This window comes from Rhineura floridana, chromosome 2 (genome assembly GCF_030035675.1).
Source record: "Rhineura floridana isolate rRhiFlo1 chromosome 2, rRhiFlo1.hap2, whole genome shotgun sequence".
Taxonomy (NCBI): Eukaryota; Metazoa; Chordata; class Lepidosauria; order Squamata; family Rhineuridae; genus Rhineura; species Rhineura floridana.
Genome location: NC_084481.1, coordinates 82,709,743 through 82,726,579, shown reverse-complemented (window position 1 = coordinate 82,726,579; position 16,837 = coordinate 82,709,743). Strand labels below are relative to the sequence as shown.

Below are 16,837 nucleotides of genomic sequence, written 5' to 3'. Positions count from 1 at the left end.
AGGAGGAGAGCTTTATGTATTTTCTAGGCTACACTCAGTTTGTGTGAAACAACAGCAGAGACTTTTGAGTCCAGACAATGCCATGTGTAAATAGCAAATGTGCCTAGCTTCCTCAGCATGTGTGTAGGTATTCCTTGGCAGACAAACGTATGTGAAAAAGTGCCCTGGGGGTAGAAGATATGATGATGTACCGGATGCAGTTTGATATAGTCATTCACTTTTTGTTGCAATGATAGCCTCTGTTCATCAGAGAGGGGCTTAGGCTGTTTCCAGAGAGAATAGGCCCTTCTTTTCCTTTGCTTTTCCAAGAATTTAAGCACCTGTGGAAACAAAAGTATTAAAGGTGAAGGTAACAATGGTTTAAGGTGTTTGAATTTTTACAGAGCAGTTTCTTGAAGGCCTTCTTGGGAAATCTGTAAATGTTTTTTTTTAACAGAATCTTTCATGAAACAAATGTCCTGGATCCCACATAAACAAAAAAACTTACAGTACTCACTGTATATGTCTCCTAAACAGCAACTCTCAGTTCAGTACTCTGTGTCAATGAGGAAATGATACAAAGGTTTAGCTCAGATCTCTTATTGAGTATGAAGCATAAAGTCCAATTCTTCTCTAATTCTGAACCCTTCAGCCTTTTCATATTTCTTTCTTTCATCTTCAGGCTGAATGGAAACCCTCTTATAGCAAATATGAAAATAAGAACAGCCTTGCTGGATCAGATCAAGGGCCCAATCTAGATCAGTATTCTCCTCTGAGTCAAGTTACTATTATTTATTTATTTAGTAAATGTATGTCCTACCCTTCCTCCCAGTAGGAGCCCAGGGCAGCAAACGAAAACACTAATACATCTTAAAAACAGAAGACTTTAAAACACCTTAAAACAAACATCTTTTAAAAAATAGCTTTAAAAACATCTTAAAAAGCAATTCTAGCACAGACACAGACTGGGATAAGGTCTCTACAAAGGCGTGTTAAAAGAGGGTCTTCAATAGGAGCTGAAAAGATAATAGAGATATTTAAGGGGAGTGAATTCCACAGGGGAGTTTGCCACAACACTAATGGTCCATTTCCTATGTTATGCAGAACCAACCTCCTGATAAGATAGTATCTGTGGAGGCCCTCAGCTGCAGAGTACAGTGATCAACTGGGTCTATAAAGGATAAGGCGATCTTTCAGGTATCCTGGTCCCAAGATGTATAGGGCTTTGTACACCAAAACCTTGAACTTGGCCGGGTAGCTAATGGGTAGCCAGTGCATTTTTTTCAGCAACAGGTTAATAAGTTGGAAATACCCTGCCCCAGTGAGCAGTCATACCACCACATTTTGTACCAGCTGGAGTTTCTGGACCAACCTCAAGGGCAGCCCCACATAGAGCACATTACAGTAAACCAGGCTGGAGGTTACCAGTGCATGAACAACAGTGGTCAGGCTAACCCAGCCCAGAAATGGTGGCAGCTGTCTTAACAGCCAAAGCTGGTAAAAGGCACTCCTAGCCACTGAGGTCACCTGGGCCTCTAGCGACAAAGATGGATCCAGGAGCACTCCCAGACTACAGACCTGCTCTTTCAGAGGAAGTACAACCCCATCCAAAGTAGGTAACTGACCAATTATCTGAACTCAGGAACCACCAACTCACAGCACCTCCGTTTTGCTAGGATTCAGACTCAGTTTATAGGCCCTGATCCAGCCCACCACTGAGTCCAGGCACTGGTCCAGGGCTTGCACGGCCTCTCCCGATTTAGATGCTACAGAGAAATAGAACTGGCTATTCAGTGTACTGCTGACACCTCACCCCAAGTCTCCTGATGATCACTCCTAGAGATGTTAAACAGCACTGGGGACCAGGTTGGTACCTTGCGGCACCCTACACACAACTGCCAGGGGACTGAGAGACAATCTCCCAATGCTATTTTCTTAAAATGACCCTGGAGGTATGATCGGAACCACTGTAAAACAATGCCTCTGATACCTATCTCATCAAATCGGCTCAGAGGGATACCATGGGCAATGGTATCAAAAGCCACTGAGAGATCAAGTAAGGAGAACAGGGTCACACTTCCACTGTCCTTCTCCTGATAAAGGACATCCATCAGGGCGACCAAGCCCAATACAGTCCCATAATCAGGCCTGAACCCAGACAGGAATGGGTCAAGATAATCTGTTTCATCCAAGAGTACTTGCAATTGCTGCACCACAACCCTCTCAATCACTTTCCTTAAAGAGGGGGTATTTGCGACTATGTGGTAGTTGTCACAAACCAATGGGTCTGGGGTGTGTTTTTTCAGGAGTGGTTGGATCACCACCTCTTTCAGGGTAGCTGGGACCACTCCCTCCCGCAAAGACACACTGACCACACCCTGGATTCACGGTCATACCCCCTCAGCAAGCTTTAATAAGCCAAGAAGGGCAAGGGCCAAGAGGACATGTTGCTGGTTGCATGGTTGCAAGCACCTTGTCCACACCATCAGAACACCTCAACTGAAACTGATCCCAAGAAGTTACAGCAAATGTTGCACTAGACATTACAGTAGATGTGGCATCAATATTGCTACGGAGACGAGCAATTTTACCCTCAAAGCGCCTTGAACTACCAGAGTTAGACAACTGGGAAGCACATGATTTCTTCTCTTGATCCTCTCCTCAGGCACATAATACTTGGCAAGGCAAGCTGAACAATATGGCTCTGGAACAGCAGCTTCAAACAAGATTTTAGTTTGGTAGGAAGGACTGGGGGAAAATCGTATAGACAATGAAGCTATTATTGGTAGGGTATTATTTGGCACCTCCAGTATTAAAGTCTTTGACCACTGCGTGTAACATGGTTTTAAAAAGGCCATTCAGATTTATTCATTTATTTTTTGCAGTTCGCAGTTCTATATAGATCCCGAAGACTAATTTATTTTATTTATATATAAAAATATTTATACACTGCCCTTACACAAGGCATGAGGGAAGTAGACAGCAATGTAAACACACCTTTAAAAGCAGTACAGAACAATCATTAAAATGACTAGCTACTTAACATTTTAAACGACTGGATAGGCCTGTTGGCATACGTCTTCAAGAGAGTTAAAAGCAAGGATGCCTGCTGAATCTCTGCTGGAAGAGTGTTCCATAGCGGGGACCGGCAACACTAAATGCCCAGCTTCTGGTTAAGGCCAGTCAGGCCTAGAGATGTGAAGGCCCAGGAAAAGAACTGGGAAAATATTTCCCCCCCCCATTTTTCTGGTTTTGTTCCAGGTTTTTCATTTTTTCTGGAAAAAAATAAACTGTTCCTCCTCACAATTTTTCTTCTTTTTTTCCCCCTGGGCCTTCGCATCTCTAGCCAAGCCTCTGTAACAATGAACTAACAATGTCCAATTTTAGTTTTTAGAACAGCGTTTTGAAGTAGACTGTACTTGAAGCTCTGAATTACGGATATTTAAAAACAAAAATTATACTGTTTTGGTAAATTAGCTCTCAAGGCAGCACTTGGTTGCACACTCACCGCTCTCTGAATGAGGACAGCTGCCTTATATTGCTGAAGAGATTTCTTCTGTTGATGAAAATTTCTCCTTGTCCTAAATGCTCTCCAGTATTTTTGGATAATTAGGGCTGACTTCTCCTCCATTTCATGTATATGCTTATGTACCTGACCTAGGAAATAAGGGATACAGTTCCAGGACATGCTTGAGTTTCACGAGTGACATGCTTGACTTTCAAGAGACGCCAGGTTACATCAAAACACTCACTTCAACAGCATAGGGAGATCTCTTTCTGAACCAACACACTGATATGTTTGACAGCATTATGGGAACCATGGCAATTTGTGGTGCAGCATGTCCAAATACTACACTGATGAGACCCTGCACCAAAGTCCAGGAGGAAATTAATCATGTATAGATTCTCTGGGCAAATTAATCTATTCATATTCAATGAGCAGTTCAGGTGTAGAACTGCATTCGTGACACGGGTCCAGAATAGTCAAATGCCACCCACTGAAAGAAACAGATACAATAAAATGCACAAAGAAAAACTGAATGTAGACAATTATCCTGCCCCAGGCTTTGATATCAAGGGTCTTCCAGTGCGGCTGTTACCTTCAAAAGTGAAGAAAACGGGGAATGAGTGCGGAAGGAAGCACACAAACCCAAGGCCTCCTCAGGATCACACCTTAGGAAGAATTGCGGAGGCCAAGTCATGTCCAAATACACTCTGCAATCCACACATTTACAACAGCACTGAATTACATTAATTTCCATTCTCAACTTGTTCTAGATACACATTACCACTTACCTCCCCACTAAACCCTTAGGACCCAACAGAAAGCCATCAATACATCCTTGATAGATACCTGGCCATTTTAGGACAAAGTCTTTAGCGCATTAAAGACTAAAGGTAGGATCCAATGTGGTATGAAGGGAACATTCTAACAGCGCAAAGATTTCTATTTGTGCAATGGGATGTTCTCGCCTTCTCCTTTCCCCTGCCCTCCTAAACCTGTTCTAGCGGTTCCTCCAGCCCTCTGGAGCAGATTTGGGGAGGGTGGGGCGTGTGCATGGGGGAAGAAGGGAGGAAGTCTCACAGTGCAAGTGGAAATTCTTGCGCTGATGCAACAAGGTAGCTGAATACAGTAAGGACAGAAATTTTCAGCTGAACAAAATACATAAATTAGAAATTTGTTATTGCATGGAAAAATCATACTACTACAATAACCATGCATAGAAAAATCCCTTCATGCTACTACCTGCATGGACTATCTCCAGTAGTGCAAGTTGTCGTTCATGAAACAGCCTCATGGATCTCTTTCTCTGAAGTTGCAATTGTCGCCGAAGCTCCTCTTCTTCTTTCTGCCTTTTTAAATCTTGCAACTCCTGTTCTCTTTTGGCTCTACAACAACAACATTTTAGTAATGACTGAAGGCAGAGGTTTCCACATTCAAACTGGTTTACAGTTTTGACTGCTGTTTAGAGCACCGAGGCTGGTTAGTGGTCTAACATGGCCCAAACACGACAGGTCAGAAATTCTGGAGTGTGTTGCTCTACAGCGCTGACCAAAAGCTGCTGGAGAGTCATGACAGATAATACTACTGAAATGACCTTCAAAATTTAGTCTTACAGTGAGAACAAAAGTACAGCTCAGTTGGAACAGACCAAGATCCATCTATTCCAGCATCCTGTTTCCAGTAATGACAGTCAAATGTTTCTGGGAAACATGGCATGAAGGCAACAGCCCTCCCCACAGTTCTCTTCCTGGCCCCCTAGCAACTGGTATTCGAGAGATTCCATATAGCTGTTACGGCTAACAGGCATTGATAAATCTATCTTCCATGAATTTGTCCAATCCTCTCTTGTGACCATTACCACATCAAACTCCATAAGATGTAGTGCCAATCAATTTTACTGGGCTACCACAAGTTTTATGAATATATGGGTGAAAAATACAGTTTTCCCACACCATTCATTTTTATAAACCTCTATCATGTCCCTCCTCTTTTAGTCACATTTTTTCTAAACTTAAAAGTTCCCAACACCATATCATTTCATCACAGGAAACAAGATCCAACCTATTTATTGTTCATTTGGTTGCTCTTTTCTCAACCTTTTTGGTGGTATCTGAAGGACAGGATAAAGGCTAAGAAAACAAAACTGAATCTGGGCAAGGCAGAGGTTCTTCTGATCAGATGAAAGGGGTTCAGTCTGGATGTTCAACCAGTGTTGGAAGGCACTTCATTCCCTCTGAAAACTCAGGCTTGCGGTTTGGGGATGCTCTTGCATCCAGCTTCAGATCCGGATTTTCAGGTCTCAGCTGTAGCCCAGAGTTCCTTTGCACAATTAAGACTGGTGTCTCTTTTCTGGAACATTTTGATCTGGTTACAGTAATCCATGCCTTAGTCACCTCTCATTTTGATTATTGTAATATGCTCTACGGAGGGCTGACTTTGAAGACCATTTGGAAACTACAGTTGGTTCCGAATGCTACAGATTTCTTACAAGGATGGGATATAGGGTTCACGTTATCCTTCTTTTGTACCAACTGCACTAGTTGCCTATTCACTTCCTTGTTAATGAGAAGCAACTTGTAAAGTCATTTAATTTGTGTTGTATTTTGTTTTTGTTGTGCTTTCTGTTGTTTGTTTGTACATTTTTTTTTTTTTTACTATGATATATTGTATTTTATCTTGTTTGTTCACCGCCCTGAGAGCTATGCTGCTAAGGGCGGTATATAAATTGAAATAATAAATAAATAAATAAATAAATAATAAATGGCTTGGGACCAGCCTATCTAAAGGAGAGTTTTTCTTTATATAATCCTGCTCACAAGCCAAGTTCTTCCACAGGGCCTTTTCCATGGTGGTCCCCTGCCAATGCCTCCCTCAAGAGATCTGTATGGCTCCTTTATTGCTTGCATTTAGGAGAACAGTTAAAACATTTACTTAATCAGGCTTTTCTGCTCTCCTAGTTAATTGGGCTCTTATGAGTTTTACTGTTCTCTATTGTTAATATTTTAGAGTGTTTTACTACATACTGCTCTGATTTCCTTCCAGAAGAAAGAGTGGGATATACATAATTTAAAATAAAGAAATAAGCATCCTTTTTGTGAGGTGGCATCACAACAATAGACAGTATTCAAAATCTGACCCACCATATAATTATAATGCATGTGCCATTTGGGGACCTGTTCACCCAATATGGAGGCATCCTTTTCGAGTTTCAGTCTGCAAAGTTCATCATGAATAATTTGGTATAATCTGAGAATTTAGCTATAACACTGCTTATGCTGAGCTCCCCCACTGGCCATTTTGACAGGTGCAGGTCTGTCCACCTGACATCACCATGACCCAACAAGCCTCACTTCAAAGTTTCCCATGGGGAACTCTGTAGTGCAGCCAATCACTGCAGGGTTTGCTGTCAGCACTTACAGCAAGCACCTGCAGAGAAAGTTCCTTTGCACTGAGTTTGAATTCAAGCTAACAATTCAAAGGAATAATCAGAAGTGCACATTAAGTGTACTCCCAATTCTTCCTTCACATCTCGAAGCCTGAACTTTTTGAATTTCATGCCCTTTTGTCACCATGCAAGTATGCAGACATATATGAAGTCAGGTGTGAGAAAGGTGGATGCAATTTGCCCAAAATGGCCTGGTGGGCCAATCTCCAAGACCTGGTGGGCCTCATTAGGCTCACAGGCTGGAAGTTCCCCACCCCTGCCCTAATGCTTACTTCTTCTATTGTGAAAGCTAACCATTTACTCTTAACCACTGCTTCCTGTTTAATTAGTTACCAGTCTATAAGAAAACCTGGCCTCTTATCCCATGCCCTGTAAGTTACTCAGAAGTCTTTGATGATGGACTTCGGCTTACAAAGAGCTTTTGACAAAATATATCTACCTAGTTACCTCTATTTACATATTGTTGACACTCAAAAAATTCTACAACACCTGGACGTAGGGCTTCCCATTCTAAAAGGTGTGCATTCTTCCTTAACAATGTTCTCTCTTATACATGCATAATAAATAAGTAATACTTGCCACTAATTTATAAATGCTAGGCTAACATGCTTGTAGTTTCCAGGCTATCCCAAGATCCTTTTTTAAAATATTAATGTTACATTGGCTACCTTCCAAACCTCTAGTAAGAAGGCTAATTTTAATGACAAGTACAATATTTTTAAAGTTTTGGGGTATATGCTGCCCGGACAATAATTTGCAATTTGTCAATTAGCTCCATAGTTTCATATGGCACCTCTTAGTTCTTCAAGTGCCCTCCCCAGTTAATACCTGGGCACAGGTATTTCTCTAGTATCAGTGAAAATCAATCCAAAGAAGCAACATTAGCCTTTCATGCTTTTGCTATCCATTGGCCTTCCTTGCTGGTTTCTTATTTCTGATACATATTGTTTTAATGTTTTTAGCAATAATTTTAGTTAGTTTATCAACTTACTATGTCTGCCAGAGTTTATGCTGTTTTTTATTCTCCTAATTTGCACAATGCTTCCTCTTGGGAGGATAAGGCATCAGCTCTCCAGAAGTCAACAAATAAGAGTAACTTTAATTTCATCCATTTTTGTTGGCAGATGTATTTGGAAATAAGCCCCATTTAACTCAGTTAGACTTCCTTTTAATTAAACTTGCAGATGATCAGGTTGCAGGTCTCATTCACTAAGGGAAGCATGATAAACAACAATACCCTAAACTATGTAGACGTGGTTTCCACAAAAGTCCTCAGAGGTTCTATGAAATGTTATAGCCTGCCACCTCAGGCACAGATTAGTTTTCAAATTGTCTAATGAGCTTGAATAATATTTGAAGTCATAATGATTAATTTCTACAAATTTACGCCTTTGAAATTTTTAACTTTAAATAAATTATTTTAGCAGTTTCTACTCTGTGGAGGGGGAAGGGCAGGGTGGTGAGGGGTTTTATTTGACTTATCACAACATATTACAGGGATTTCTTATCCAAAAAACCCCAGGGATCTAGCCCTTGGTTTCGTATTAAACCAAGGAGTTTGTTCAGAGCTGTTCTGCACGCTATGTTTCTTCCTGCAACTTTGACTTCACTGTCATTTCTGGGGGGCAGAGGAATTTTTAGAACACAAGGTATGAGTTCTTCTCTTCAGAAAAGCACAATGCTGGACATCTCTTCAGCTGCTACTGCAGAATTATGTTTGCTGTAGTTACATTCTGTACATCTCCATAATGGTTCCAATTGGCCCTTGATATAACATTTATTTTACCAAACATTTTAAAACTTAAACCTAGAGTATCAAAAGGTTGTCTTTAATTCATCTTGCAAGAATGGAGAATGTACGAGTAAAGAAAGTGAACCAAAATGTTCATACAGACACTGTTGCTTTCACAGCAGGGCAAGCCATGTTTGCATGCAAAACTAAGCCATGCTGTGTGGTTTATTTCAACCCTAATGGCCCAAGCTGCATACCAAGAGTACTGGTTCGGATGCAGTGGTATGCCAGTTGTGGTTTATCTCCCTTCCAACTAAGAGAAGCAGGAGTGCTCAAGCTGTGTGCACCAGTACACAGCTTGTGCATATTGTGGTTAAAAGAAAACCACGCAGGTTAGCTCAGCAAACGTAGTGTATGGTATTTTTAAGATAGACAGCAAGCATTTTATGGCAAAATGACTTCATGAAGGACATGGAAATCATACAGACAGAAAATAGAAGATTTAATCCCCTGATCCAGAGAGATTCATTTACATAAGCAGTTTCCATGCATGGATTCCTTCCCTAACCGGGCCTCTCCCTCCCCACACTGGAAGCAGACATTTAGTGACACATGAATACCAAAAGCACCCTTCTTCTTTCATACTATGTAGAAGGGAGGGTATTTTTCCATATGGATTTTAATGAAAATGTGTACCCCAGCAGTTGAAAGGTACATATGCAGTGATGTGCACAAACAGATTTGAAATCAGGGGCAGCACATTTAGCAGAGAAGCCTGCAATTCTGACTGGAATTGAATATTGCTCCAAAGACTGGAAAACCCATGTGTGTGAAGTCTGCCCTCTAATGGATTTTTCAAACAAGTGCCTGTTGAGATGTCTGTGCATTTTTACACATTTTGTTATAGGCTGGGAGAGATGTGCAAAATTCTCTGCCTGCAAATCCCTCTGGAGTTCTACCACCAATAATCCTATGTAGCACCAAGAAGTCTGCATGTTCCTTAATTGATTCCCACAGCAAAATTTCTGGCCCCACACAATTTTATGAAAGGGAAAAAATATGCACAAAAGTACAAGGGAACAATAAATAAATAAATAAAAGGAAACAGAGAATAAAAGCTGATGGCCATAGAAAGGAACATAATTCTGTTCTGACTGAACTTGAAAATCCTCATTTCTAGCACAGGTAGAGAAGTTCCACAGATCTGTAAGTATATTGCTGGAGAATAGCACAACATGATTAGGCCCAAGTGACATTGCCCTATAGCAGCCCTTCTAAGGACTGTGTACTAGGGCTGCCAGAAGAGAGAGCTCCACCAAGAGATACCCTCTCAGCTCCCCCATCCCACCTTTTTTTTCTGAAAGAGAAAGGAATGGGAGGAAGGATGAGGAGACAGGAAGAAGAGGAGCTTTAGCTCTCGCTCTCACCCAGCCCCACTTCTCCGCCCCCAGTTACCCTAATGTATATCAAGACACTGACGCCATTAGCGGCACAGAAGCATATCCAGGCACTAAGGAAACAGGAAAGAGTGCTATGGTGTTTCCTGACTGAACTGCAGCAAACCAGAACACTTCATCCTGTATTCTGAGCACTCCAATGTGGTCCTCAACACCACCATCAAATTGGGTCAGAGGCTAGCAGACTTTTTAAAAAGGCTTGGAGGGCTGGATCAGGTACACGTACTGGCAATTTGCTGCTCCTGTGTTAATGAGAATTCCAGTGTCGGTTATTTCTCCCCCCCCAAATCTCCAGAGTGTATCATGTTCCAGCAGGGGTGGGCAACTTTCCTGTTGAGTGCTGCACACCAGTGGTGGGTGGAGCCAAAACCAATTATGGGAGGAGCCAGAGACAAAAAGGTTCTAGATTAACTAATCCAGAATAAAGGGCACTCTGCTTCAATTTTCACCGTAGCTACCTCAAATCAGAAAGATCCTCCGTGGTGCAGAGTGGTAAGTGGCGGTAACGCAGCCGAAGCTCTGCTCACGACCGGAGTTCGATTCCAACGAAAGGAGGAAGTCAAATCTCCGGTAAAAGGGGTCAAGGTCCACTCAGCCTTCCATCCATCCGCGGTCGGTAAAATGAGTACCTGGCATATGCTGGGGGGTAAAGAAAGGCCGGGGACGGACCTGGCAATCCCACCCTATATATACAGTCTGCCTGGTAAATGTCGCAAGATGTCGGAAACGACTTGTACTACAAGTGCGGGGACACCTTTACCTTTACCTCAAATCAGAATTCCCAAGCCCACTGCGGTTTACTCAGATGTGAGCCCCACTGGATTTGGTGGGCTTATTCTCAAATAAGTATACAGAGGTTTTTTGTTTTTTAAAGTACAACATATCAAGAACAGCTAAAGTTGGCCAAAGTAAGATGGCTTGACCAGGAAGAATTGTGGGGAATATTTTGCATAGGTTCCTGGCATTATCAGAGCTGGGGAAAATTAGGGCATCTCATACCATCCAGCTGCAGCTTGTTAGTCTAACAGGGAGGCAGCTGAACCTTATCTACACTGCCTGGTACCAAGGTCAAGAGGCCTGAGTTGCTGTAAATTAGTATCCCTTCTCTTGCTGTGAACTTTCTAGGCTATTCCATCATCAAGAGGTATCATGATTGGCTAATTGGCCCTCTTGCTGTTGCCAGGCAAATCCCCATAAAAAAGGGGTTACTCTTCAGTTGGTCCCAGTACATCCTCCTGACTTACCTATGTGATGTCCAGTGGTATACTGAGCCAAGGGGGGGGGACTAGCTCTTATACTTTCTTGTTGTGAATATTTTGCTGAGGTTAGGTAAGTGCTGTTATATTATGTCTGTGTGAACCTCTCACTGTATTTTGTATGGATATTGACTATACCTAGCTCTGCTTAAGGGTGTTTGGGTTTAAAGAAATTTGTATGCTGCTCTTTTATATGCACTTTTAATATATTTAATAAACTACTTCATATTAATTGGTGTGTGTTACTTGGGATTGTGGCTCTGAAGCCAGTACCTTGACCACAAAGCTACTGACATGGGGTTTGGCTGGAGGCTCAGAGCTGTGAGTGTAACATTTGCTCTAGCTCTTAGGAATCTCTGACAGTTCATTGTACTAACCTACCTTAGAGGGTTGGTGTTGGGTGTAACTCACGCCTGGTAAGGAGAGGCACAGGGACTGCCTGCCCGGGGACAATTGCCCAGGAGTGAGGGAGCTGGACCTGGGGTCTTTGACACAGCAGACCAATATGGCTACTTCTGCAAAGCAAACAAAATCAATTCCTTCCCAATGTTAGTGTCTCTCTCTCACACACTCATCAAATTCACACTCACGCACAGAGGTTTTTAATAAAGCAAAGGTCTTGTTTTTACCTGAAATTTCTCTGCAAGATAGTTACAGCTTTTGGAAGATGCTTTAATCTTTTTCGAGTTTGAAATCCTCTCCATATCGCCTGGATTAAACAAGCTGCTTCATGTAGTCTCTGTAACAAACAAGTCAGAAGATTACACTCATTTCCCCATTGGGCACAGTGACAATATTAAGAAGCTTTAATGCTTTGCGTCTCCCTACTGCTCCATCTCAGTTTGAACTATTCCGCAGGGTGGAGGGTGAATGTCCAGCTATATTTGCAAGAACAATTCCTACATAAGTCTGAACTGATCTGTCTGTTTCCAGGTAATAATGGATTTCAACTTGACATGGTCTAAATGAAACCAAGAACTCCTTTTCCAATGCCTTGCCTTAAGCCCTTTGAAAAAGCTGTTATCTCCTACTCTAACACTTGTTCATTTCCTGTTTTCAGAGTTGCCAAGTTGTAACCTGGAGATACCCCTGTACCTTTACATTCACTGATGAATTGAGAAAAGATCCCTTTGCTTAGGTTTGGTTTGTGTGCCAGTTGCACCTTTCCTGGTTCATGTAGATCTGGCCAGTGTCACTCATGCCCTAGTCATATCCAGATTGACTACTACAGGACACTCTATGTGGGGCTGCCCTTGAAGAGTGTTCAGAAATGAACAGGTACAAAATGCAGCAGCCAAAGCAGTTTCTATTGTTTGCTTCTCAGAACTTATTATACCAGCTCCTGTCCATTTGGAATGGCTTCAAATTAATATCGGAGCACAACTCAAAATGCTGGTTATTACCTATAAAGATCTAAACAGCTTGGACCAGGTTATCTGGAAGACTGTCTCCTCTTGCATGAACCTATTTGTGCACTGGGTTCAACATCTATTTCACCTTCTACCACCTTCACAGGTGTACTGGTTGGGGGCACAAAAGTGGACCCTGTCAGTGTTGGAACCTAGATTGGGAAACTCCTGAAAGAGTTGGGTTGGCTCCCTGTCTCTCTCAAGTTTTAGAAAGGCAGCAAAGACTCTTATTCCACTGTGTTTTTAATCTATTTTAAGCTTACTCTCATGGTGGTGTATTTTTCAACAAACCTAGTTGTTTTATGCCCTTTCATGCTGCTTCTGTGACTTAATTGACATAATGTATTTTTATGTTTAATTTGGAAACCACGGTGGCCAAAACATGAGACAAGACTTTTTTTTAATGACAACAAAAATAAATATTTGAGGTGTTTTTGTGCTAATTGATTTATTGGACCTATAATAGTTAGTGAATAAGTGCTGGTTGGAAACTGAAAGGTACAGGAACATATTAATGAGATTTTAGTAAAAGCTACTTTCATCATATACAGAATTCAGTAAATTTTTTAGCACACCTGTGTTTTGCCAGCCTTGTAGTTTTCTGAGTACAGCAAGTCCAAACACTGATTGAGGTTCCTGTCAAATCCTTTGCCAGCCCATTGCTTGCTTAGAAGATGTTGTAGTCCTTAATCAGTGAAACACACCAAGATGAATATGTTGCTTTTTAAGAAGCACTGTTAGCTTGCTCATCCAACAGACATTGGACAATAAATTACAGCTGCACATAGAAGAGTCAGCAATCTGAATTTTCTTCACTAAAAACATGAGTGGCAAGGGCCAAAACACAAATGAAGAGTCGATACAACTAAGGGTCTCTCTTAACATGAAAAGTGGTGGCAAAGCCAGATTTTTCTCCAGCTGGAAAACTGGAACTACCCACAGCCCTTTACATACTATTTGCCCCAATGGTATGAAATATTTTTAATGTACACATAAAAGGTAAATAGGCATGTGTCGCACCCAAACCAGTTTACTTGTTGTTCATAAGCATATGGTTTCATAAATTGCCTCAAGGTTTTAAATTTAAGTTACTGTATGTTCTTTAAACACTTTAATAGTCCGTCTGACCTGGCATACCTCTCCAACATTTATTTATTTATATTTATTTGATTTATATCCCGCCCTTCCTCCCAGGAGCCCAGGGAGGCAAACAAAAGCACTAAAAATATTTTAAAACGTCCTCATATTCCCACACTAGCTCCACCCTCTCACCAACTAATCCAAAAATATTAACAATGCTAACCCCATGGTCTCTTACACTAAAAACCCAAGCTTCTCCAACCCTCCAAACTGTCAAAACAATCGCACAAAAATTAACTTCTCACTCTCAATCACTCAGACAATCACAATCCAGTACACTCCAACATTCTACTCACTCATTCCCCCCTCCCAACACTCACCACTTACTTTAAATACTCTAATATAACCCACTTCCCATAAACATATCATATCAGCATGAAAACATTTGCAAGTATGGAACATCGCAGCATATTATAAAAGAAAATGTCTAAATGGTCCTAATATTGCTACACATTTGTAGAGCCTATCAGTCATTTAAAAAAAAAATAGTACAATACTCAATGCAGTTAGTACCATGCAGGAAAACATCAATTTCAGATATAATGAAATCTCAACTATGTTGTTTTGATTGAATATAGAACCTTCTAAGGCAATTGTGTTGAATGAAAGATTTTGCATTGAAAAACTGTGGCTGCATGGCTCGACATGGACATTCACTTCAGTAAAATTTGGAACAGGTTCACTATGTTTACCAAGACATAAACATGTCATAGATGTCACAAAAGTCACCTGGAATTCATTTAAACCTGTAGTAATTTGGAGGAGCCCAGGCATACTAGCTCAAATCTAATGGCAATGCAGAAGAAAAACTTAGTTTTGTTGCTTGTTGGTTTCTTTGGGTTATAGCTTGGCTAATCAATGTCAGATTGGCTCAACTTTATAAATGACACTGTGTTCACATGTAACATTAAACCATAATTTAGTACAGGGATGGGGAGCCTGAGGCCTTCCAGATGTTGTTGGATTCCAATTCCCATCCACTCCAGCCAATATGGTCAATGGTCAGGAATGATGGGAGTTGTGGCTATCCAGCTGTTGGCCTCCAGGTTCCTCATCACTGGCTTAATGCTATGTATGAGCACCAGACTTGATCCTCCCACCCACCCCCAAATAGGTGAGAGAAGGAATGAACCTGGATTCAGTTTTCACTTTAGCCATGGATCAGACTGCCATTATGCGTGAATCACAAATTGGGAGTTAAAATAAATTCTTCAAACAAGCTGACTTCAAACCATGAGTTATGAAGCTGACTTGTTTAACAATCTAGAGTTTATTTTAAACCATGATTCCTGGTTCCCATTTTAATAACAGAATAATTGGCTAAAGCATTATTATTATTTCTTCTGCCAGCCACATGGAAGGAGGGAAAGGGGAGCACAGCTGAATTCAAGATTTTACTCGGGCTTGCAGCAGCTCATGCATATAATGGCAAACTATGGTTTAGCATTATGCATAAATGATCCTATTGTCTTCCCTGTGCAGTAGAAGTAGCAAAACATCAGATACAATTATTTTTTAAAGACGTGTTTGATCCAGATTATGTCAATTGAACCGAGATCCCATTCAAGTATGGATCCAACCAGTAGGACTTAGATCCTATATATATATGTGTGTGTGCGCACGCACGCACACACACACACACACCTGTGAGTAAGCCCCACTGACATCCATGTATGGAATTTTACACATTTAACACCTTTCAGAATTGATATCCAAGTTCTAGACTGTACAAAGTATACCTTTGCTTTTTTATTACAGTAAAACTTGTTACTGAATGGTAGCATTTTTCATAAAGGGCTGATCAGTGGCAATATTATTCAATTCTTCCCAAGTCTGAGCAACAAAAACAAACCTTTGTAGCGCGTAGCCAATGTTGTCACAAGCTGGGCATCAGATTCTGTGATCAACAGTAGCAGCTTTATAGCTGCATCTCCAATGACAGGATTGACAGAAGATGAAAGCTTGTAAATAAGTTCATCTAAAATGCAGTGCAGCGTCTTTTCATCAACCTGAAGTAACACAGCACTGACATAACAAGAAAGAGATGGAATGATATTGGAGTCTACCCAGTGGGGCCTGGGGCAGGGCATGGAGAGGATGTTTATGGTAGCTACCCCATATTGCACCAAACCCTTTAGTAACTTTAATATCTAACTGTAATGCTGCATAACTATTTCATAAAGGTTGCGAAAGGGATTTATCTTAATAGTATTGACCAGTCATCAGGTAAATGGAATACATACAAGAAGTTTGCTTGGATTGATTCTAGTTGCCCTGGTTTTCATTGTATGAAGGTTATAAACCATCATATTTTTAATTGTTGTGAACTGCTCTGAATGGACCACTCAGACATTCTCTGTACAAGAAGGGCAGGATATAAGCTACAATAAACACACGCTAAACTGATAGAAGGCCTTCCAGAAATACAAGAGGATGTGGCTGTTAGTTAGACAGTATTAAAAGTCACTTGCCTCTTAAGGCAATGAGTCCTAAAGCATTCCTTCTAAATTTTGAATCATAGCCACTTGGTGTGGACTTCCCAAAGTTTATGAATCCATGGGGTGTATCTTCTTAAGTTGAAAAATGTTACTGTCATAGGAGGAGGTTGGGTACTGTGCGCAGTGGTGAATGGAATGGAAGGGTTTTGTCACTTGTCACCAGAGCTTGGAAAAGTTACTTTTTTGAACTACATCTCCCATCAGCCCAATCCAGTGGCCGTGCTGGGTGGGGCTGATGGGAGTTGTAGTTCAAAAAAAGTAACTTTTCCAAGCTCTGCTTGTCACTAATATATTACAAAAAAACAAACAGTAGAGGACCTTGGCACACATCCACATTCCATGCAGCAATATTTCATGCTAGTTTGGGGGAATAACAGAGTGACTGCCTTGAATAAGCAAGAAAACTCCCATAACAA

General features: G+C 41.1%; 1 protein-coding gene across 6 annotated transcripts in view; it reads right to left on the bottom strand.

Moving 5' to 3' along the window:
* IQCB1 (IQ motif containing B1) overlaps positions 1–16,837 on the bottom strand; it is a 33,513-nt gene that overhangs the window by 4,586 nt on the left and 12,090 nt on the right. For 5 of the 6 annotated variants that reach the window (XM_061609124.1, XM_061609120.1, XM_061609121.1 and 2 more), the window contains 6 exons: positions 15,776–15,948; positions 13,359–13,468; positions 12,004–12,113; positions 4,727–4,869; positions 3,488–3,636; positions 192–320 (listed from right to left, as the gene is read on the bottom strand). In XM_061609124.1, coding sequence (XP_061465108.1) covers positions 192–320; positions 3,488–3,636; positions 4,727–4,869; positions 12,004–12,113; positions 13,359–13,468; positions 15,776–15,948 — 814 coding nt within the window. The remainder of the gene's footprint in view (positions 1–191; positions 321–3,487; positions 3,637–4,726; positions 4,870–12,003; positions 12,114–13,358; positions 13,469–15,775; positions 15,949–16,837) is intronic. The other variant, XM_061609125.1, reaches the window with a different exon arrangement.